This window comes from Salmo salar, chromosome ssa19 (assembly GCF_905237065.1).
Source record: "Salmo salar chromosome ssa19, Ssal_v3.1, whole genome shotgun sequence".
NCBI lineage: Eukaryota > Metazoa > Chordata > Actinopteri > Salmoniformes > Salmonidae > Salmo > Salmo salar.
The window spans coordinates 31,699,352-31,722,754 of record NC_059460.1 but is presented as its reverse complement, the minus strand read 5'-3'; the positions used below and the strand labels follow the sequence as shown (position 1 = coordinate 31,722,754).

Sequence of the window (23,403 nt, the reverse complement as noted above, 5' to 3'; positions counted from 1 at the left end):
CCTCATGGCTTTTAATCTGACATGCATCGTCAACTGTGGGACCTTATACAGACAGGTGTACCTTTCCAAATCATGTCCAATTAATTGAATTTACCACAGGTGGACTTGATATGTAGAAACATATCAAGGATGATTAATAGAAACAAGATGCACCTGAGCTCAAATTTGAATCTCATAGCAAATGGTCCAAATACTTATGTCAATAAGGTATCTGTTTTTATTTTAAATAAATTAGCAAAACATTCTAAAAGGGTGTTTTTGCTTTGTCGTGGCGTATTGTGTGTAGAATGATAAAAAAAATATATATTCCTTTTTAGAATAAGGCTGTAACATAACAAAATACTTTCCGATATCACTGTACTTCCATTAATTTTTTTCAACTGGTACTGGGGGACATTCAGACGAGACTTGTAAGGCCTGTGGGCATCGTAGAGCAAAACAACCAACATGTACATGTTAGTGGGAGTGTCACCTTTCCATAGAGGCATTATTAGTGTGTAGCCCAAACTGTTTGGTTGCCAGAGACAGAAGTTGGCAGATCGGCTGAGTCCCTAGACGCTTGTGGGTGTCGTAGAGCAAAACAGAGAACACCATTGTGTTTGTGAGATTCTCATCTTTCCATTTCAACAGTTCGGAGGCTACACGTGATTTTGTGAGTTTTTTTATTATGCTAATTTACGCTTGGGCAAGGAAATCAACTCTAGGGGGTTAAACGGGCCTATTTATATAATGAACATGAAGCCTTATTTTGCTGTGACTGTGCATCTTCCCATTTACACACACACACACACACACACACACACACACACACACACACACACACACACACACACACACACACACACACACACACACACCAAACCTCTGCCACTTACAACAACAAAGATTAAATATAACTTCTTCCTCTCTGACAACAAGCGGTTTCAACTTGCTATTTGCATTTGAGGTTTGATCCAACATAATCAGTTTTATAGACACCGAAACACATTGATACATTATTTTACTGTAATAGACAAGAATTTAACCTCAAACTGCACAAAGAGCAGACATTACTAAAATAGGAGTATCAATGAATATTGATTCTGGAAAATATATGCTCAGTTTCTGTCGCACGCGGTTAGCGCTAGCAGCATTTTAGCCACAGACTGTTAAACTAGCTGTCTAATTTTTGTTTTATAAATGTGCAATGAGCATAAAAAAATTATATTAGGCATTGGCAACTTATTCTCTTTCTGAGAAATAAGATAGGCCACTTTCTTAATATTTAACCATGCAAGTCAGTGAGGAACAAATTCTTATTTACAATGACAGCCTACCAGGGAACAATGGGTTAACTGCATTGTTCAGGGGCAGAACAACAGATTTTTACCTTGTCAGCTCAGGGATTTGATCCAGCAGCCTTTTGGTTACTGGCCCAATGCTCTAAGCACTAGGCTACATCTGAACAAAGTGAACAGGCTAGCATGGTGTTCAAACAGCTGGACACGGACACAAGGGTGTGTTCATAACAATTCAACTGTTCTACCATTTTAACTAGCAAACAGATCCAAGCTGGCTAGACTTTAAATATAAAGATTAGTTTGCTACTCACTAGCATGTGGGCTTGTGCTTGAGAGATTGTTTATGAGACATGTGTTATCTTCAACAATGCCTGCTACAAGAAGTTGGTAATTATTATTATGCATGTTTCTGGTTAAATTTGTCAAAAAAATGGCATTTTCATAGACAGACCTAAAAGCCAGATCAGTGATTATTGCAACAACATAAACTATTTTGCTAAAATAATTTGATTATTAGTGGGTCTTATGGTTGTGTAAGGCATGTATTTAGCCTAGGTATAATTTCACAAGCCCTGAATTCATTAGATTATTGCTGACTGTTTAACCTCTCTGGGGCAGGCGGGACGAATTCGTCCCACCTACGTAACAGCCAGTTGAATCCTGTGGCGCGATTTTCAAAACCTTTGAAATGCTATTACTTCAATTTCTCAAACATATGACTATTTTACAGCTATTTAAAGACAAGACTCTCGTGAATCTAACCACACTGTCCGATTTCAAAAAGGCTTTACAACGAAAGCAAAACATTAGATTATGTCAGCAGAGTACCAAGCCAGAAATAATCAGACACCCATTTTTCAAGCTAGCATATAATGTCACAAAAACCCAGAAGACAGCTAAATGCAGCACTAACCTTTGATGATCTTCATCAGATGACAACCCTAGGACATTATGTTATACAATACATGCATGTTTTGTTCAATCAAGTTCATATTTATATCAAAAAACAGCTTTTTACATTAGCATGTGACGTTCAGAACTAGCATACCCCCGCAAACTTCCGGCGAATTCACTAACAATTTAGTGATTTTAAAATAGCTTTTTGGTGAAAGCACATTTTGCAATATTCTAAGTACATAGCCCAGCCATCACGGGCTAGATATTTAGACACCCGGCAAGTTTAGCACTCACCAATATCAGATTTACTATTATAAAAGTTTGATTACCTTTTGTTGTCTTCATCAGAATGCACTCCCAGGACTGCTACTTCAATAACAAATGTTGGTTTGGTCCAAAATAATCCATCGTTATATCCGAATAGCGGCGTTTTGTTCGTGCGTCCCAGACACTATCCGAAATGGTAAATCAGGGTCGTGCGCATGGCGCAATTCGTGACAGAAAAAATCTAAATATTCCATTACCGTACTTCGAAGCATGTCAACCGCTGTTTAAAATCCATTTTTATGCCATTTTTCTCGTAAAAAAGCGATAATATTCCGACCGGGAATGTCCATTTAGCTAAACAGAGGAAAGAAAACAAAGCTTTCGGTCGACGCGGGCACGAGCCTGAGTCTCACAGTACTGTAACCAGCCACTACCCAAACGCGCTACTTTGTTTCAGCCAGAGCCTGCAAAGCCACGATTCAGCGTTTTGCCGCCTTCTGAGAGCCTATGGCAGCCGTAGGAAGTGTCACGGGACAGCTAAGATCCTCACTCTTCAATAAACAGAGACAAGAAGAACGACACCTTGTCAGACAGGCCACTTCCTGCATGAAATCTTCTCAGGTTTTTGCCTGCCATATGAGTTCTGTTATACTCACAGACACCATTCAAACAGTTTTAGAAACTTTAGGGTGTTTTCTATCCAAAGGCAATAATTATATGCATATTCTAGTTACTGGGCAGGAGTAGTAACCAGATTAAATCGGGTACGTTTTTTTATCCAGCCGTGTCAATACTGCCCCCTACCCCCAACAGGTTATTTAAAATGCAGTGTGTGTTATCTTTTATTGTAAAACAAAGCCTATTTAGAGGTAAAACATAGATATACAGTACCAGTCAAAAGTTTGGGCACACCTACTCATTCCAGGGTTTTTCTTAATACCCACATGTTTCAAGCAGACCACCATAATCTGTGTGCCCAAGAAAGTGAAGGTAATCTGCCTAAATGACTACCACCCTGTAGCACTCACGTTGGTAGCCATGAAGTGCTTTGAAAGGCTGGTCATGGCTCACAAAACCATCATCCCGGAAACACTAGACCCACGCCAATTCGCATACCGCCCCAAAAGATCCACAGATGGCGCATTCTCAATCGCACTCTACACTGCCCTATCCCACCTGGACAAAATGAACACCTATGTGAGAATCCTGGACTTCCTGACGGGCCGCCCCCAGGTGGTAAGGGCAGGCAACAACACATCTGCCATGCTGATCCTCAACACGGGGGCCCCTCAGGGGTGCATGCTTAGTCCCCTCCTGTACTCCCTGATCACCCATGACTGCGTGGCCAAGTACGACTCCAATACCATCATTACGTTTACTGATGACACAGCGGTGGTAGGCCTGATCACCGACAATGATGAGACAGCCTATAGGGAGGAGGTCAGAGTACCTGGTAGTGTGGTGCCAGGACAACAACCTCTCCCTCAACGTGAGCAAAAGAAAGGAGATGATCGTGGACTACAGGAAAAGGAGGGCTGGACACGCCCCTTTCACATCGACAGGGCTGTAGTGGAGCGGGTCGAGAGTTTCAAGTTCAAACTATCATGGTCCAAACACACCAAGAAAGTCGTGAAGAGGGCATGACAATGCCTTTACCTCCGCAAGAGACTGAAAAGACTTGGTGTGGATCCCCAGTTCTTCAAAAAGTTCTACAGCTGCACAATCAAGAGCATCCTGACCGCTTGCATCACCGCCTGGTATGGCAACTGCTCGGCATCCGACCGTCAGGCGATACAGAGGGTAGTGCGTACAGCCCAGTACATCACTGGGGCCAAGCATCCTGCCATCCAGGACCTATATACTTGGCTGTGTCAGAGGAAGGTCCAAAAATAAATCTGAAGTTATCGGCACTCATAGTCAGACAGCCTGAACATCTTGATTCTATGTTTAATTGAGATATTTTGTGAATAAAGGATTTAATGATCACTTTGACTGCTCTACGTATGGTCTGGATCAGTAGTAGATGTGCAAATGTTTTTAAGAGCCACATTACTAATGAAGGCTCTGGGAAACACCTCACATACCAACGATACATCGTAAGAAGGTTCTAACAATGATCATAATGCTACAAAGGCTTTTGGAAAACAAGGCCCTATTCTAGTCTACTATGGCTGGAGGACACCTGGTGCTGACAGCACCTGAGGACGCAGAAACAGCAACACCCCTGGACTCTCTCCTCTGGGCTCTCCTCTTAGCCAAAACAATGCAATCACTCGCAATCACGCCCCCAATTGCAGTGCCACAGATTCAAACATGCGTTGATGGAGACGCCAGATCTGGGAGCAAGGACAGAGAGGAGAGAGAAAAGGGTTGTGTGTTAATGCAAGAGGGGGAGGCAGGGAGGAGCGGAGGAGGACCCTTGCTCCCTTCGGCCTCAACGTAGACTTTAATCTGAAGCCATTCTTGTGATTATTGTGACTTTGCCATTGTAATTGTTTGTAGGCTTATGTAGTCTAAATTGAATCTATGATCGTATGCTATCCATTTGTTTTTTGTATGTTGTTCTTTGTATGTCATTTTAATATTTGAGAATTAACCAATGATATTAGGGCATACTTGGCCACGATTACAGACACCTGTGTGTGTCTTTTGACAATACATAAACGAGTCACCCTGCAGTGTTTGTGATTCTACCCTGATGAAGACAGCTTGCCTGTCGAAACGTTGGACATTACATTTTTGCATCTGAGCTCTTAGAGTGTGCAGCTCTCCTCTATTTTCAAGTTTTGTACTTGAAAAGCGACCATGTTATTTTTGGGAAGCATATTTGATTCTGTGAAAACTACTTCTATGACGCATACATTCAGTTGCTCCGAATTCGCTTCACTCAAGCTAAAGAGGGAGGCTTGCTCGGCTGGTGCTAGCAAATGCGCAAATCAAATAATCGGCATTCCAGCGGTGTAAGGTTTACATGTCATAATAATTTGAACGATTTCTCAGAAAACCAGGTATTTTAATCGGCCTTCGCTTACTTTGATTTTGAACAGACTCCGATTAAGATAAGCGGAGTAAGGTGTTTAGATGACTTTTGCATAATCTGCCTACTGCCATAATCAGTTTAATATCTAATTATTACTGTGCATGTAAACATACTCAATGACTGATTTCAAGACTTTCCACTTCAAAATCAATCTCAGCTCTGTTAAAAAATACACTGAAGAAAAACTATTACATTTGTTGTGGTGATTCAGGAGTAACATTAAAACAGAATAATATGACCCACCAATATTAGACAACTATACTGAAAACCCAAACTCAAATTGCTGAAATAAGTAAATTAAATCAATTAGAGAATAGTCAGATTAACTGATAACCAAAATAGCATTGCAGATGGCTCACTTTTGCTAAGTGCAGAGATGTATTGTAGGTAATAAATGTGCAGGGGACTTCTGATATTCTAGTTTGTGGTGCAGCAGAAAAATCTGCATATCCCCAAATCCAGAGGTTGTTGAGTTCAAATCCCAGGTGGGGTCATATAGTAAAGTCAGTAGCGATCATGTCAAATGTAATCAAATTGTCAGTGATTAAAGACGTGTACACTATTTTAGCTGAACAGGATACCACTTGCCTTAAAACCCCCTTATCGTTTAATTTCTTTACTTATAATGGTTTGGAACACCTGGGACCATTACATGACAAAAAGCTTCGGTGGACTATGACAAAAAGTCCAAAGAACATTCAGGGGACCATGACACAATGTCACAAGAAAGTCCTTAAAATGTCCACGGGACAAAACTTCTAGGTGACCATGACAAAATGTCCCAAGAACATGCTAAAAAGGTCCTCTGGGACAAACCGTGGACAAGACCTTCAGGGGACCATGACACAATGTCGAAAGAACGTCCTAAAAACTTTCTGCAGGACGTCCCCGGGACATTCCTGTATCTAGACAAAACCTCCAAGGGACCATGACACAACGCCCCAAGAATGTTCAGATCACCATGACACAATGTCCCAAGAGCGTCCTAAAGATGTCCACAGGTCAAACCAGGAACTATAAAAAGGTCCCCCAGAGAACGTTCCCTTGGAATCATCATGCAATGTCCAAAGGACTAGTAAAAGGAAAGTCCTGAGAATGTCCTAAAAAGGTCCTGACATTGTCCTCAGTGACCTTGATTTTTTTTCATATTTTGTTACGTTACAGCCTTATTCTAAAATGGATTAAATACATTTTTAAAAATCATTAATCTACACACAATACCCCATTATGACAAAGGTAAAACAGGACTTTAGAAATGATTGCAAATGTATTAAATATAAAAACAGAAATACCTTATTTACGTAAGTATATGGACACTTTACTATGAGACACGAATTTGAGCTCAGGTGAATCCTGTTTCCATTGATCATCCTTGAGATGTTTCTCAAACTTGATTGGAGTCCACCTGTGGTAAATTCAATTGATTGGACATGATTTGGAAAGGCACACACCCTCATATATAAGGTCCCACAGTTGACAGTGCATCTCAGAGCAAAAACCAAGCCTTGAGTGCGAAGGAATTGACCGTAGAGCTCCAAGACAGGATTGTGTCAAGGCACAGATCTGGAGAAGGGTACCAAAGCATTTCTGCAGCATTGACGGTCCCCAACAACACAGAACTCCATAATTCTTAAACCACCAAGACTTCCTAGAGCTGGCCATCCAGCCAAACTGAGCAATCGGGGGAGAAGGGCTTTGGTCAGGGAGGTGACCAAGAACCCGAAGGTCACTCTGACAGAGCTACAGAGTTCCTCTGTGGAGATGGGAGAACGTTCCAGAAGGACAACCATCTCTGCAACACTCCACCAATCAGGCCTTTATGGTAGAGTGGCCAGATGGAAGCCACTCCTCAGTAAAAGGCACATGACAGCCTGCTTGGAGTTTTCCAAAAGGCACATAAAGGACTCAGACCAAGAGAAACAAGATTCTCTGGTCTGATGAAAACAAGATTGAACCATTTGGCCTGAATGTCAAGCATCATGTCTGGAGGAAACCTGGCACCATCCCCACGGTGAAGCATGGTGGTGGCAGCATCATGCTGTGGGGATGTTTTTCAGCGGCAGGGACTGGGAAAGATGAATGGAGCAAAGTACAGAGAGGTCCTTAATGAAAACCTGCTCCAGAGCACTCAGGACCTCAGAAAGGAGTGACGGTTGACCTTCCAACAGGACAATGACCCTAAGCAGACAGCAAAGACAATGCAGGAGGGTCTTTGGGACATGTCCGTGAGTGGCCCACCGAGAGCCCGGACTTCAACCTGATCGAACATCTCTGGAGAGAGCTGACAATAGCTGTGCAGTGACACTCCCCATCCAACTTGACAGAGCTTGAGAGGATCTGCAGAGAAGAATGGGAGAAACTCCCCAAATACAGGTGCTCCAAGCTTGTAGCTTCATACCCAAGATGACTCAAGGCTGTAATTTCTGCAGCTTCAACAAAGTAGTGAGTAAAGGGTCTGAATACTTATTTGAATGTGACATTTACAGTTTTTAATTAATTTGCAAAAATGCCTAAAAACATGTTTTTGCTTTGTCATTATGAGTTATTGTGTGTAGGTTTTATTGGGGAAAAAACAATGTAATCAATTTTAGAATAAGGCTGTAACGCAACATAATGTTGCGTTACAGCCTTACTTTCCGAATGCACTGTACAATCACATTAGTAAGTTCTCAAAAAACGTTGAAAACGGACATTCAAGAACCTGGAGATAACATGAGAATACTACCCATAGATGTCATCATGGTTGATCTTCCCCAAGCCTATCTCTGACCTTTTTATTGTGTCTCGCCTCTCTGGGTAGGCCCCCATTGCTTGGAAGGCAGCCACAGTGCATACTTTATTTAAAGGGGGAGATCAAGCTGATGCTAACTGTTATAGGCCAATTTATATATTGCCATGTTTATCAAAAGTGTTGGAAAAACTTGTTAATAATCAACTGACTGGCTTTCTTGATGTCTATAATATTCTCTTGGGTATGCAATCTGGTTTTCGGTTAGGTTATGGATGTGTCACTGCAACCTTGGCCAAAGCTTTTGATACGGTAGACCATTCCATTCTTGTGGGACGGCTAAGGAGTATTGGTGTCCCTGAGGGGTTTTTGGCTGGTTTGCTAACTATCTCTCAAAGAGTGCAGTGTATAAAGTCAGAACATCTAATGTCTCAGCCACTGCCTGTCAGCAAGGGAGTACCCCAAGGCTCGATCCTAGGCCCCAAGCTCTTCTCAATTTACATCAACAACACAGCTCAAGCAGTAAAGAAGCTCTCTCAACCATTTACATGCACATGAAACAGTCTTATGCTCAGCTTATACTCAGCTCTACAACAAAGATTTCTTAGTGTCCAAAAAGTTATCTCTGCCCTTAACCTTGTTCAGAACACCTCCAAAACAAAGGACATGTTGTTTGGTAAGAAGAATGCCCCGGTGTGATTACCAGCTCTGAGGGTTTAGAGCTTGAGGTAGTCACCTCATACAAGTACTTGGAAGTATGGCTAGATGGTACACTGTCCTTCTCTCAGCACATATCAAATCTGCAGGCTAAGGTTAAATCTAGACATGGTTTCCTCTATCGTAATCCCTCCTCTTTCACCACAGCTGCCAAACTAACCCTGATTCAGATGACCATCCTACCCATGCTAGATTATGGAGACGTACTTTATAGATCTGCAGGTAAGGGTCCTCTTGAGAGGCTAGATGTTCTTTACCATTCGGCCATCAGATTTGCCACCAATGCTCCTTATAGGACACATCATTACACTCTCTACTACTCTGTAAACTGGTCATCTCTGTAATTCCGTCGCAAGATCCACTGGTTGATTCTTATTTTTAAAACCTTCTTAGGCCTCACTCCCCCCTCTGAGATACCTACTGCAGCCCTCATCCTGCACATACAACACCCGTTCTGCCAGTGACATTCTGTTAAAGGTCCCCAAAGCACACACATCCCTGGGTCGCTCCTTTTTTCAGTTCACTGCAGCTAGCAACTGGAAGGAGCTGCAAAAAACACTCAAACTGGACTGTTTTATCTCCATCTTTTCATTCAGACTCAATCATGAACACTCTTACTGACAGCTGTGGCTGCTTCACGTGATGTACTGTTGTCTCTACCTTCTTTCCCTTTGTGTTGTTGTCTGTGCCCAGTAATGTTTGTACCATGTATTGCTGCCATGTTGTGCTGCTGCCATGTTGTTGTCATGTTGTGTTGCTACCATGCTGTGTTTTCATGTGTTGTCTTAGGTCTCTCTTTATGTAGTGTTGTGGTGTCTCTCTTGTCGTGATGTGTGTTTTGTCCTATATTTTTATTTTATTTTTAATCCCCCATCCCTGCAGAAGGCCTTTTGCCTTCTGTTAGGCCATCATTGTAAATAAGAATTTGTTCTAAACTGACTTGCCTAGTTGAATAAAGGTTAAATAAAAAATACCCAGCAGTGTAATGATGCATCCCAGAATGGTGACCAGGGCCCCTGTACTGAGGCCGGCAGGAAGTGTGTATGGCATGGCTCCACACGATTGGGCCACACCGTCCGAGTCACAGTCACACACGTTCACTGATAAGGTGTTGGTGCTACTGAGGGCGGGGCTTCCACTGTCGACAATCAACACGGGCAGTCGGTACAGCATCTGCTCCTGTCTACGAAACCCTCCATGTTTCGTTACGATAGATGCCGTGTTGTCTGGAAGGGAGGGTCATGAACATGATCAGTCAGGAAGAAGGGGAAGAGTATTTAGAGATCAAATTCTGCATAGTCTGTGATGAGCCTACAGACTGTGGATCAACCCTAGAATGATTGATATCATCTCTAATTTAAAACAACTTTAATATAGGAGATTTCTTTATCTCACAAATCACATATACTATAGCTGCAGCGACAACTTTATACTGTTTTGTTTTCATGCTTTGTTTTTGCTTTGCTTTTTATGCTTTGTACTACAGTCCGCAAAAACGCTACAGTAAATACACCAGTATACAACAGTCCGCAAAACACCACAGTAAATACTACAGTATACTACAGTCCGCAAAAACACAACAGTAAATACTACAGTATACTAGTCAGCAAAAACACTACAGCAATTACTACAGTATATACAACACTTTTTTTCACCAGTATTTATACTATAGTAAACTGTAAATACTACAGTATACTATAGTATTCCTACCGTAGTATATATACACACAATATTATTTTTTCAATTGGGCAGTGACATATGAATAGTAACAACTGAGGAATAGAAGAGAAAGCTCAGAGGCATAATGTCAGGGTAGTCCAAGCCAGAAAAAATGGACATAGGAGGAAAATATTTTGTGCAAATGGGCATGATACCATTAGAGATTAAATTATACTTTCAAATTGGGTCATTACATTTCAAAACCTGTTTTTGCCTCCACACTTCTAAACCTGCAATTAACATTCATAGATATTCTTATCCATTGAATGGATTTAAAGGTGAAAGAAACATGAATAAGCCATCAGAATCATCCTCAGAAAGTATATTTCAGCAAATACTTTCAATCAAAAAGGTCTTGAAATGTCTAATGTTTGAAAATCCAATATTTACAAAGAACACATCTCAATCCACATTTGCAGTACTGTTGTGGCCATGGTTGACCCTGATCTTACATACCTTACAAACCCTGATCCCTTACATTAAAAATGTTCCTCACATTCTTCTCTGTTGTCAATAATGGACAGTTGTGAGATAATTTGAGTAATTTGACGAGGAGGAGACACCTACCTTTGTTGTCTCGGAGAGTGAAGTTGGTGTTGCTAGCCACAGACGCAGGTAGGGCAAAGTAGAAGCGATGACCACTGGGAGGCTCATCCTTGTCCACGGCGCTGATGGTCTGGATGACCTGTGGAACACATGACCACACACAACCACTATGATTGTCTGAACCTCTAATGACACAACCAAATTGTGAAGCTGATCGGTTGATTCATTGTTTGATTGATACAATTGCCTAATTGTTGCCGCTAAAGGTCATAAATCCATATCTGTAGCTTCTTTGTTTTAGTCTGGCATCTCCATAAGAATTCATTAACTGTGCTGGTTGAACATGGTGCCTAATTGCATTCACAGGCTAGGATTAATTTACAAACTAGCTTAAATCTCGCTTAACACAAGGCCAATGCAATAGTGTAACTAAAATGGTGCAAATAAAGCAGATTTTGATTGATAGGAAATATTTATTTTGTAACGTTGGCTATGATTTTACATCACTTAACACTTGCAGTAAGTTCTTATTTGGCAAGAGGAGCCTACTGCAGCCTTTTAGGGATGAGATTCTCTCTGAAACATTATAGGGATGGATTAAATAGTTTTTTCCCCCTCATCAATCTACACACAATAACCCATAACGACAAAGCAAAAACAGGTTTTTAGAAATGTTTGCAAATGTATTAAAAATAAATAACTGAAATATCACATTTACGTAAGTATTCAGACCTTTTAATCAGTACTTTGTTAAAGCACCTTTGGCATCAATTACAGCATTGAGTCTTTTTGGGTATGACGCTACAAGCTTGGAGCAATTGTATTTGGGGAGTTTCTCTCATTCTTCTCTGCAGATCCTCTCAAGCTCTGTCAGGTTGGATGGGGAGCGTCGCTGCACAGCTATTTTCAGGTATCTCCAGAGATGTTAGATCGAGTTCAAGTCCGGGCTGTGACTAGGCCACTCAAGGACATTCAGAGACTTGTCTCGAAGCCACTCCTGCGTTGTCTTGGCTGTCTTCTTAGGGTCATTGTCCTGTTGGAAGGTGAACCTTCGCCCCAGTCTGAGGTACTGAGCGCTCTGGAGCAGGTTTTCATCAAGGATCTCTCTGTACTTTGCTCTGTTCAAATTTCCCTTGATCCTGACTAGTCTCCCAGTCCCTGCAGCTGAAAAACATTCTCAAAGCATAAGGATGCCAACACCATGCTTCACCATGGGGATGGTGCCAGGTTTCCTCCAGACGTGACGCTTGGCATTCAGCCCAAAGAGTTTTTGGTTTCATCAGACAATATAATCTTGTTTCTCATGCTCTGAGTCCTTTAGGTGCCTTTTGGTAAACTTCAAGCGGGCTGTCATGTGCCTTTTACTCGCCACTTTACCATCTCGCCACTTTACCATAAAAGCCTGATTGGTGGTGCTGCAGAGATGGTTGTCCTTCTCCCATCTCCACAGAGGAACTCTGGAGCTCTGTCAGAGTGACCCTGACCAAGGCCCCTTTCCCCCGATTTCTCAGTTGGCCCGGTGGCCAGCTCTAGGAAGAGTCTTGATGGTTACAAACTTCTTCCATTTAAGAATGATGGAGGCCACTGTGTTCTTGGGCACCTTCAATGCTGCAGAATGTTTTTGGTACCCTTCCCAAGATCTATGTCTTGACACAATCCTGTTTCGGAGCTCTACGGACAATTCCTTCAACTTCATGGCTTAGTTTTTGCTCTGACATGCAATTGTGGGACCTTATATAAACAGGTGTGTGCCTTTCCAAATCATGTCTAATCAATAACATTTACCACAAGTGAACTCAATCAAGTTGTTAAAACATGTCAAGAATGATCAATGGAAACAGGATGCAACTGTGCTCAAATTCGAGTCTCATAGCAAAGGTAAATAAGGTATTGATGTTTTTTGTTATAAATGAGAAAAAAAATCTAAAATCCTGTTTCTGCTTTGTCATTATGAGGTATTGTGTGTGGATTGATGACGAAAATGTTTTATTTAATACATTTAGAATAAGGTTGTAGTGTAGCAAAATGTGCAGAAGTCAAGGGGTCTGAATACTTTCAGAATGCACTGTAACTACTCATAAACCAACATTTAACATGTCAAATATCCCCTTATCAGAGTACAATAAACTAACATTTAACTTAACCTCTACACAGACTTGTGTCAACATCACGATTATGTAGCGGTCTGACTAAAGCAACTGAAATGTGTGGTGCCTCTCGAAGTGGCAGTTTGGGCCCTGGTCAAAAGTAATGCACTATAAAAGGAATATGGTACCATTTGGGAAGCAATCCCAGGGCCATCATAGTGAATGATATACACAGCCATTCACACATCTACAGTCTAGCATAGTGTACTGTCACCACTGCTTCAAATCAAGTTGTCCAAATTTGAAGCCAGAGAGAATAAGAAAAACCTCAAACTTAAGACATCCCTCAAAAACCATGGACCACATCCACATCCAAAATAGCTGTTTTCACATCTTAAATTTCAAATGTGAAACCATATTTACATATGTATTAATGTTTACTTTACAACATAACATTTTCACTTGAGGAGAATAAGATGTTTTCACCTCATGTGAATTGCAGATTCACATGTGAAAAACATTCAACATGTGAAAATCTCACTTTCACATATTGAATTGAAATTTCACGTGAAAAACATTCAGATGTGAAAATCACAGTTGCCGTTTCACATGTAAAAAGAAACATCAAAATGTGGAAATCTCACTTTTACATGTGAAATTGCAAGTTCAAGTGAAAATAAATCCCGTGAAAATCTAATTTGCAGTTTCATATGTGAAAAATTTCCACATGTGATTGTTTTTCACATGTGAACTTGCAATTCCCCATGTGAAATTGAGATATTCACGTGAAAGGTTTTATCAAACGAAACTGCAAATGTTATTGTTTTTCACATTTGTAATTGCAGATTCACATGTGGTTGAAATACTATAATTCTCCTCAGATGGTGTTACCATTAGGGATTTGATAAATGGAAAATTGTTATTTCGTTTAAACTGCCAGTTTTCTGTTATAGTACCTTTCATGAAAAAAATTGAAAACAATGTGTTTTAGGTTTAGTTATAGTGAAACATGTCAATTATGGTCTACATTTTGACAGTTTGTAGCAAAAGTGATATAATTTTATATTTTAGGGAGTGAACGTTATTTATAATTGTCACGTCCTGACCAGTAAAAGAGGTTATTTGTTATTGTAGTTTGGTCAGGACGTGGCAGGGGTGTGTTTGTTTTGTGTTGTCGGGGTTTTTGGGTTGTGTTCTATGTTTGGTATTTCTATGTTTTATTTTCTAGTTTTTCTATTTCTATGTCTAGTTTATTGTTTTGACCTTCAATTGGAGGCAGCTGTTCCACGTTGCCTCTAATTGAAGGTCCTATTTAGTAGGGGTGTTTTTTCTGTGGGTAGTTGTTCTTTGTATAGCTTAGTAGCCTTACAGGACTGTTTCATCGGTGATTTTGTATACGTGTTTATTTTTGTTTTCCTTCTTCAATAAAAAAGAAGATTAGGAAACATATTCCCGCTGCGTTTTGGTCCAATCCCTACGACACCTGTGACAATAATAAGGATTACATGGAGAAAATCTGACCTATATGAAGTGAAAATGGTGGCCCCTCCCTTCAGCAAAATATATTTTACCTAAACCCTCCCTATACCCAAAATAAAATTTGTAAGTCGCTCTGGATAAAAGCGTCTGCTAAATGACTAAAATGTAAAAATGTAAATAATAATTAAAACTAAGTGGATAGCAGAGAACATGTCTACCATTTACCCTCACTTGGACACACCAGAGCCTTAGATATGCAGTTTTAGAAACTGTTCTTTGTCCGGAAAGCATTACAAGGCAACGCAGGAATTTTAATAGTGCACAGGGCTGCAGGCCAGAAGGTTGTGGGTTCACAAACCACCGTGGACAAGAGTAGGGGTGGAAAGATCTCCTTTATAGTAAAAGCATTGCATGAATCTATCATCATATTTGCAGGTCCAAGAAAAAAATCGAATTTATAAACATTTCATGTAATTCTATGTAATTTTGAATAATAGCAGATTATTTTTTGATACCACACAAATTACCAAAATGACAGGCTAAAATGGACAGAGAGAAAGGCTTGTGTGTTCATCGTATCATATTCCTCCAATGCCAAATCAGTGTGTCTGGTTTGCAACGAAACTGTCCATGTTTGAAAATAATTAAATCTTAGACATCATTAGGAATCTGAGCATGGTACTTTTAAAAGTTAGTCCTATATTTCCACCCCAGACAGAGTCGGCGTACAGACTCAGAAAAATGTAAGCTTTAACTTCTGGCTACTCTGATGCCATGGCTTAAACCAACGAGAGAAGTTCACAAGAGTTTCCCTAAAAGCTCTCTGGTTTTAAACATTTTCTATTGTACAGGAAGTAAATAGCTTAATCAATTGATAGTGACAGAATTAGAATACTTCCCAAACAAAGTCTATTTTTTTGTCTCCTCAGCTATAGAAGGTTGTTGAGCTCAGTCTCAATGTCAAAGAAACGAAACAATGATATCCCCATATGCATTGAAGTCATGTCTGTCCTGTGTATTTTACAGCTTGTTTCTAGCATAAAGCATGGCGGACCAAAGTGGTGTTTTCAATCACTTTATATAATTGGATCAGTTTTATTTTCCTCAAAATCTTAAGCTAACAAGGGGTAGGCCTGTGCTTTTTGACATCTTATTTAGTAAAAGGCAGGCCTTCTCATTCCCCCTCAATTCAAGTCTTGTTTTTAACTTAACAGCCCTTCACTGACACGAAGGTAAGCTTTTTAAAACGTGCATGGTGGGTGGAGGAATTGACAGACAAATCTATGGATATAGCAGCCTATAGAGTAATTTTGTCTATCAAACAGGTACAGTGAGGGGAAAAAAGTATTTGATCCCCTGCTGATTTTGTACATTTGCCCACTGACAAAGAAATGATCAGTCTATAATTTTAATGGTAGGTTTATTTGAACAGTGAGAGACAGAATAACAACAAAAAAATCCAGAAAAACGCATGTCAGAAATGTTATAAAATGATTTGCATTTTAATGAGGGAAATAAGTATTTGACCCCCTCTGCAAAAGATGACTTAGTACTTGGTGGCAATACCCTTGTTGGCAATCACAGAGGTCAGACGTTTCTTGTAGTTGGCCACCAGGTTTGCACACATCTCAGGATGGATTTTGTCCCACTCCTCTTTGCAGATCTTCTCCAAGTCATTAAGGTTTCGAGGCTGACGTTTGGCAACTCAAACCTTCAGCTCCCTCCACAGATTTTCTTAATGTGCTTCTTCTTGAGCCACTCCTTTGTTGCCTTGGCTGTGTGTTTTGGGTCATTGTCATGCTGGAATACCCATCCACGACCCATTTTCAATGCCCTGGCTGAGGGAAGGAGGTTCTCACCCAAGATTTGACGGTACATGGCCCTATCCATCGTCCCTTTGATGGGGTGAAGTTGATGCGGTGAAGCAGAAAACACCCTCAAAGCATAATGTTCCCACCTCCATGTTTGACGGTGGGGATGGTGTTCTTGGGGTCATAGGCAGCATTCCTCCTCCTCCAAACACGGCGAGTTGAGTTGATGCCAAAGAGCTCAATTTTGGTCTCATCTGACCACAACACTTTCACCCAGTCGTCCTCTGAATCATTCAGATGTTCATTGGCAAACTTCAGACGGGCATGTATATGTCCTTTCTTGAGCAGGGGGACCTTGTGGGTGCTGCAGGATTTCAGTCGTTCACGGCGTAGTGTGTTACCAATTGTTTTCTTGGTGACTATGGTCCCAGCTGCCTTGAGATCATTGACAAGATCCTCCCGTGTAGTTCTGGGCTGATTCCTCACCGTTCTCATGATCATTGCAACTCCACGAGGTGAGATATTGCATGGGGTCCCAGGCCGAGGGAGATTGACAGTTCTTTTGTGTTTCTTCCATTTGCGAATAATCGCACCAACTGTTGTCACCTTCTCACCAAGCTGCTTGGCGATGGTCTTGTAGCCCATTCCAGCCTTGTATAGGTCTACAATCTTGTCTCTGACATCCTTGGAGAGCTCTTTGGTCTTGGCCATGGTGGAGAGTTTGGAATCTGATTGATTGATTGCTTCTGTGGAGAGGTGTCTTTTATACAGGTAACAAGCTGACATTAGCAGCACTCCCTTTAAGAGTGTGCTCCTAATCGCAGCTCATTACCTGTATAAAAGACACCTGGGAGCCAGAAATCTTTCTGATTGAGAGGGGGTCAAATACTTATTTCCCTCATTAAAATGCAAATCATTTTATAACATTTTTGACATGCATTTTTCTGGATTTTTGTTGTTGTTATTCTGTCTCTCACTGTTCAAATAAACCTACCATTAAAATTACAGACTGATCATTACTTTGTCAGTGGGCAAACGTACAAAATCAGCAGGGTATGAAATACTTTTTTCCCTCACTGTAGCTACCTGCAGATTCATACAGGGTAGTAACGTTATGAGTTGGGATTATTGTTCATTGTTTAGCTAGCTAAACAAAAAAACTCCACTATAGTAGAATGTTTATGATGTCACTGTCGATACTCACAACGCTCAATAAAAGCCATCTTTCAATCTCTGTTAATTTCTATAAGTCAGCCAGCTCAACTCTGGACTGTTGTGTATTAAAACCAGTCTCGTCCAGCCAAAAAATATAGAATGAGCACATATGGAATGAACTCCAGTGAAGGCTTCAGTTAGAAAATGTAGTTCCCTTTGGTCATTTTAAGAATGATTAATTACTATACTTGACTGATTTGATTATTTTATTGTGTGTATATTGCCTTTAATATGTGAATTTCTGTATATTGCACGCCTCATTTGAAAAAGACACCTGGGTCTTGTTATTCAGTGAAAGCATAGAATAAAGGTAAAACTTAAATAAAAATAGACTGAACTCAGTCCCTGTTTCTCTCACTACCGAAACATGTGCCCATGACATTGTTGTTTCCAACTCCTACCTTCATTTACATTTGTTGTTTCCGACTCTCACCTGAAAGAAATATCTATAATGAACTGCTAATTAGAACAGGAACACACACTTAATATGTTAATAGCTGAGATCGTTAGAAAATAACATTAAATATTTACACTTATGAACAACAGATTTAAATATTCATAAAAAAAATTGCCAGCTCACTATGGTAGCTATAAGTAACTTCTGTTTCTTTTCATTCTTCAGTCAATACAGGAACCCAACAGAAAACTAAAATGAACACACTGTAAAGTCAGGGGATGCTTGGTGGGACTATGTCTATTTGGCGCAGGTTGGAAGATTGGGGGCAGTGGAATGCCAAGAAAGTCTACTCACGTATGTAATGGCTACAGAGATGGAAATTATTAGAAGCGTGTGACCTCCCTGCTTTCCCCTCCACTCCATTGTAATATCAATTAATTTTATTGTAGTAGACAGACGCACCAATGATCCGTAACAAGTGGCGTCTCTGGATAGAGCTAGTGCCATGAGACCGCCCCTAATTAAAATGTTTCGGCTAGGATTGCAGTATTTTCACGGCCGGATGAAAAATGTACCCAATTTAAACAGGTTACTATTCTGGCCCAGAAACTATAATATGCATATTATTAGTAGATTTGGATAGAAAACACTCTGAAGTTTCTAAAACAGTTTGAATGGTGTCTGTGAGTATAACAGAACTCATATGGCCGGCAAAAACCTGAGAAAAAGTCAACTAGGAAGTGGAGGATCTGAGAATTGTAGTTCTTCTTTCTAGTCCCTTTCGAAACTACAGTATCTGTGGGGTTACGTTGCACTTCCTAAGGCTTCCATTGGCTGTCAACAGCCTTCAGAAAGTTGTTTCAGCCTTCACCTATTACTGGGCAGATAATAGGAGCTCAGTTTCTGAGTGGACTGCCTGGCAACAAAGGGATTTGATATGCGCGGTCACGCTAGCACGCCATTCCTTCTTTTTCTTCTTGAATGAATACGCTATTGTCCGGTTGGAATATTATCGCAATTTTACATTAAAAATACCATAAAGATTGATTTTAAACAGCGTTTGACATGCTTCTAAGTACGGTAATGGAACATTTTGACTTTTCGTCTCTGGTACCGCGCTCGCGCATTATGCCTTTGGATAGTGCTCTGAACGCACGAACAAAACTGAGGTATTTGGACATAAATATGTATTATTTAGAACAAAAACAACATTTCTTGTGGAAGTAGCAGTCCTGGGAGTGCATTCTGACGAAGATCAGGAAAGGTAAGAGAATATTTCTAAAACTAATTCTGAGTTTAGGTTGCCCCGAACTTGGCGGGTGTCTATATAGCTCTCTGTGATGGCTGAGCTATGTACTCAGAATATTGAAAAATGTGCTTTCTCCGTAAAGCTATTTTAAACTCTGACAAAGCGGTTGCATCCAGGAGTAGTCTATCTATAATTCTTTAAATAATTGTTATATATTTTGATTTTGGATATAAATATGAACTTTATCGAACAAAACATACATGTATTGTGTAACATAATGTCCTAGGAGTGTCATCTGATGAAGATCGTCAAAGGTTAGTGCTTCGTTTAGCTGTGTTCTGGGTTTTATTGACACATGTCCTTGCTTCGAAAATGGCTGTGTGATTATTTTTGTCTATGTACTCTCCTACCATAATCTAATGTTTTGCTTTCACTGTAAAGCCTTTTTGAAATTGGACAATGTGGTTACATCAAGGAGAAGTGTATCTTTAAAATGGTGTAAAATAGTTGTATGTTTGAGAAAGTTGAATTATGACATTTTGTTGTTTTTGAATTTGCCGCCCTGATATTTCACTGGCTGTGTCCCGCAGGTGGGACGCTAGCGTCCCACGTAGCCCATAGAAGTTAAGCCTGAACAAGGGCAGGTTATTCCAAACACCAGGCTTTTGGCTAATCTGCGCTAAAGAGCCACGGTGCCCGAACTACTGGCAAATTTCGTCTATCAGGCCATTGGGGAGATGTCTTCCAGTGAGCGGCTGTGGGTTTTTAACTAAACACTAAGTTGTTGGGAAGGAGGCGGATGTGCAGATAGAGTCTATAGGAGTTTATTTGTGTGCTCTCTGCTGTTCCATCCCCAAGAGTGGACGTATGGAGAAAAACATGTTAATTAGAATGTAGGAAGGCTCTGCCTTGCCTTGTACAGCCACAATGTCCACCCATCCTGATAGCAAATAGATGGCTTGACTGTTCCATGTTATTCAAATAGTGTTCAAATGTCAACCTTTTCTCCTTCTTTTTTTTCTTTTTCTTTTCTTAGGTGGACATTTGCATAATGCCACAGGCAGTAACCACTCAAAAACAAGACGGGGCATCTGAACTTCAAGTTCTATCTGGAGAACACGTGTGATACATGTGTTTCAATAGGTCAACCGTGAAACATTGGGCTGGCCATTCTACAGGAGTTAAGGAGGGCACCAAAGGCAGGCCATTCTTTGACCAGACCTGGGTTCAAAGAGTATTGGTTTTCTTTAAAATGTCTTCTGTCATAATGTTTACTTACTGTTTTACCCACTTCATATGTACAGTATACTGTATACTGTATTCTAGTCAAGGCTCATCCTATATAACTACAGCTGTACACATCTTTCCTATTCATATACTGTCCATAATGTCTATAAACACCATAATATACAGTACATAGTATGTATTTAGTCCGGACTCTGACATTGCTCGTTCGGATATTTCTTAATTCCTTTTTATTTTTGAAATTTGTGTATTGTTTTGCATTGTTAGGTATTACTGCACTGTTGGAGCTAGAAACATAAGCATTTCACTGCACCTGCATTAACATCTGAAAAAAACAATAACATTAGATTTTATTTTTGAAATTAGCATTTAATTTAGCCTGTCTGGAGAGCCAGATGGACAGGGTTTAGAACAATCAATTGGTCCCATCTTGCCAGGCAAGCTCAATCAAGTAAAGTATTTGAAAGAAAATGAATTCAAGCCTTAGGCCTGTATTCAAAAATTGAATAGTAGTGCTGATCTAGGGTTTGCCTTTCAGCTCCTAGATCAGCACCCCTACTCTGAGACACTTTATGTATATGGCCCTAGGTTTGCTTCTGACACAACACTGTAGTGTATGAGAACAAGTAAGGAGGGTGATGGCATGTAAAGGCTTAGCAATTTCCCTATGTATCATGATGTGACAAGGGCAAATGCATGTGATGTATAGGCTAGGTTATAGGGCAGCAGAGAGCTCTCTATTAAAATTTGAAAAAGCAGTGTCTTATTAAGACAGATTTTCAAAAGGCATGGACAGAAATGGAATGCTCTACAGCAGGGGTGTCAAACTCATTCCATGGAGGGCTATTGTCTGCAGGTTTTAGTTTTTTCCTTTCAATTAAGCCTGAGGCAACCAGGTGTGGGGAGTTACCTTAATTCATCAAGGACAAGGGAGAAGCGAAAACGCGCAGACACTCGGCCCTCCATGCAGTTTCACACCTGTGCTCTACAGTATAATCCAACATCTCAATTAGACAAATTAATCATTTCCAACACCTCAACCAAGACAAGAATAATTTCTCACCAAGGTTATGCCGCCTTTGTCAAATCAAATTTGATTTGTCACATGCGCCGAACACAACAGGTGAAGACCTTACCGTGAAATGCTTACTTACAAGCCATTATCCAACAATGCAGTTATGAAAATATTTAATAAATAAACTAAAGTAAAACAATTAAAATAATGAGAAACACAATAAATAACAACAACGAGGCTATATACAGGGGGAACCGGTACCGAGTCAACGTGCGGGGGTACAGGTTAGTCAAGGTAATTCTTACATTTAAGTAGGGGTAAAGTGACTATGCATAGATAATAAACAGCGAGTAGCAGCAGTGTAAAAACAAAGGCGGGTGTAAGTGCAAATAGTATGAAGGCACATTTTATGAATTTTTCAGCAGTCTCATGGCTTAGGGGTAGAAGCTGTTAACCTGTTAGGGCTAGGGGGCAGTATTGACACGGCCGGATAAAAAACGTACCCGATTTAATTTGGTTACTACTCCTGCCCAGTAAGTAGAATATGCATATAATTATTGGCTTTGGATAGAAAACACCCTACATTTTCTAAAACTGTTTGAATGGTGTCTGTGAGTATAACAGAACTCAAATGGCAGGCCAAAACCTGAGAAGATTCCATGCAGGAAGTGGCCTGTCTGACAAGTTGTGTTTCATCTTGGCTCTTTTTATTGAAGACTGAGGATCTTTGCTCTAACGTGACACTTCCTACGGCTCCCATAGGCTCTCAGAGCCCGGAAAAAAGCTGAACGATATCGAGGCAGCCTCTGGCTGAAACACATTATCGCTTTTGTCAAGTGGCCGATCAGAATACTATGGGCTTAGGCGCATGCCCGAGTCGACCGAATGCTTTCTTTTCTTTCGTCTGTTTACCTAAACGCAGATTCCCGGTCGGAATATTATCGCTTTTTTATGAGAAAAATGGCATAAAAATTGATTTTAAACAGCGGTTGACATGCTTCGAAGTACGGTAATGGAATATTTAGAAATGTTTTGTCACGAATTGCGCCATGCTCGTCACCCTTATTTACCCTTTCGGATAGTGTCTTGAACGCACGAACAAAACGCCGCTGTTTGGATATAACTATGGATTATTTTGAACCAAACCAACATTTGTTATTGAAGTAGAAGTCCTGGGAGTGCATTCTGACGAAGACAGCAAAGGTAATAACATTTTTCTTATAGTAAATCTGACTTTGGTGAGTGCTAAACTTGCTGGGAGTCTAAATAGCTAGCCCTGTGATGTCGGGCTATCTACTGAGAATATTGCAAAATGTGCTTTCACCGAAAAGCTATTTTAAAATCGGACATATCGAGTGCATAGAGGAGTTCTGTATCTTTAATTCTTAAAATAATTGTTATGCTTTTTGTGAACGTTTATGCTGAGTAATTTAGTAAATTCACCGGCAGTGTTCGGTGGGAATGCTAGTCACATGCTAGTCACATGCTAATGTAAAAAGCTGGTTATTGATATAAATATGAACTTGATTGAACAAAACATGCATGTATTGTATAACATAATGTCCTAGGGTTGTCATCTGATGAAGATCATCAAAGGTTAGTGCTGCATTTAGCTGTGGTTTGGGTTTATGTGACATTATATGCTAGCTTGAAAAATGGGTGTCTGATTATTTCTGGCTGGGTACTCTGCTGACATAATCTAATGTTTTTC

The 23,403-nt window shown here is 40.4% G+C and overlaps 1 protein-coding gene across 2 annotated transcripts in view; it reads right to left on the bottom strand.

Moving 5' to 3' along the window:
* The window catches only part of LOC106578734 (cadherin-7-like), a 115,205-nt gene that overhangs the window by 2,944 nt on the left and 88,858 nt on the right, over positions 1–23,403 (bottom strand). For both annotated transcript variants that reach the window (XM_045702227.1, XM_014157864.2), the window contains 2 exons: positions 11,216–11,333; positions 9,904–10,155 (listed from right to left, as the gene is read on the bottom strand). In XM_045702227.1, the coding sequence (XP_045558183.1) occupies positions 9,904–10,155; positions 11,216–11,333 (370 nt within the window). The remainder of the gene's footprint in view (positions 1–9,903; positions 10,156–11,215; positions 11,334–23,403) is intronic.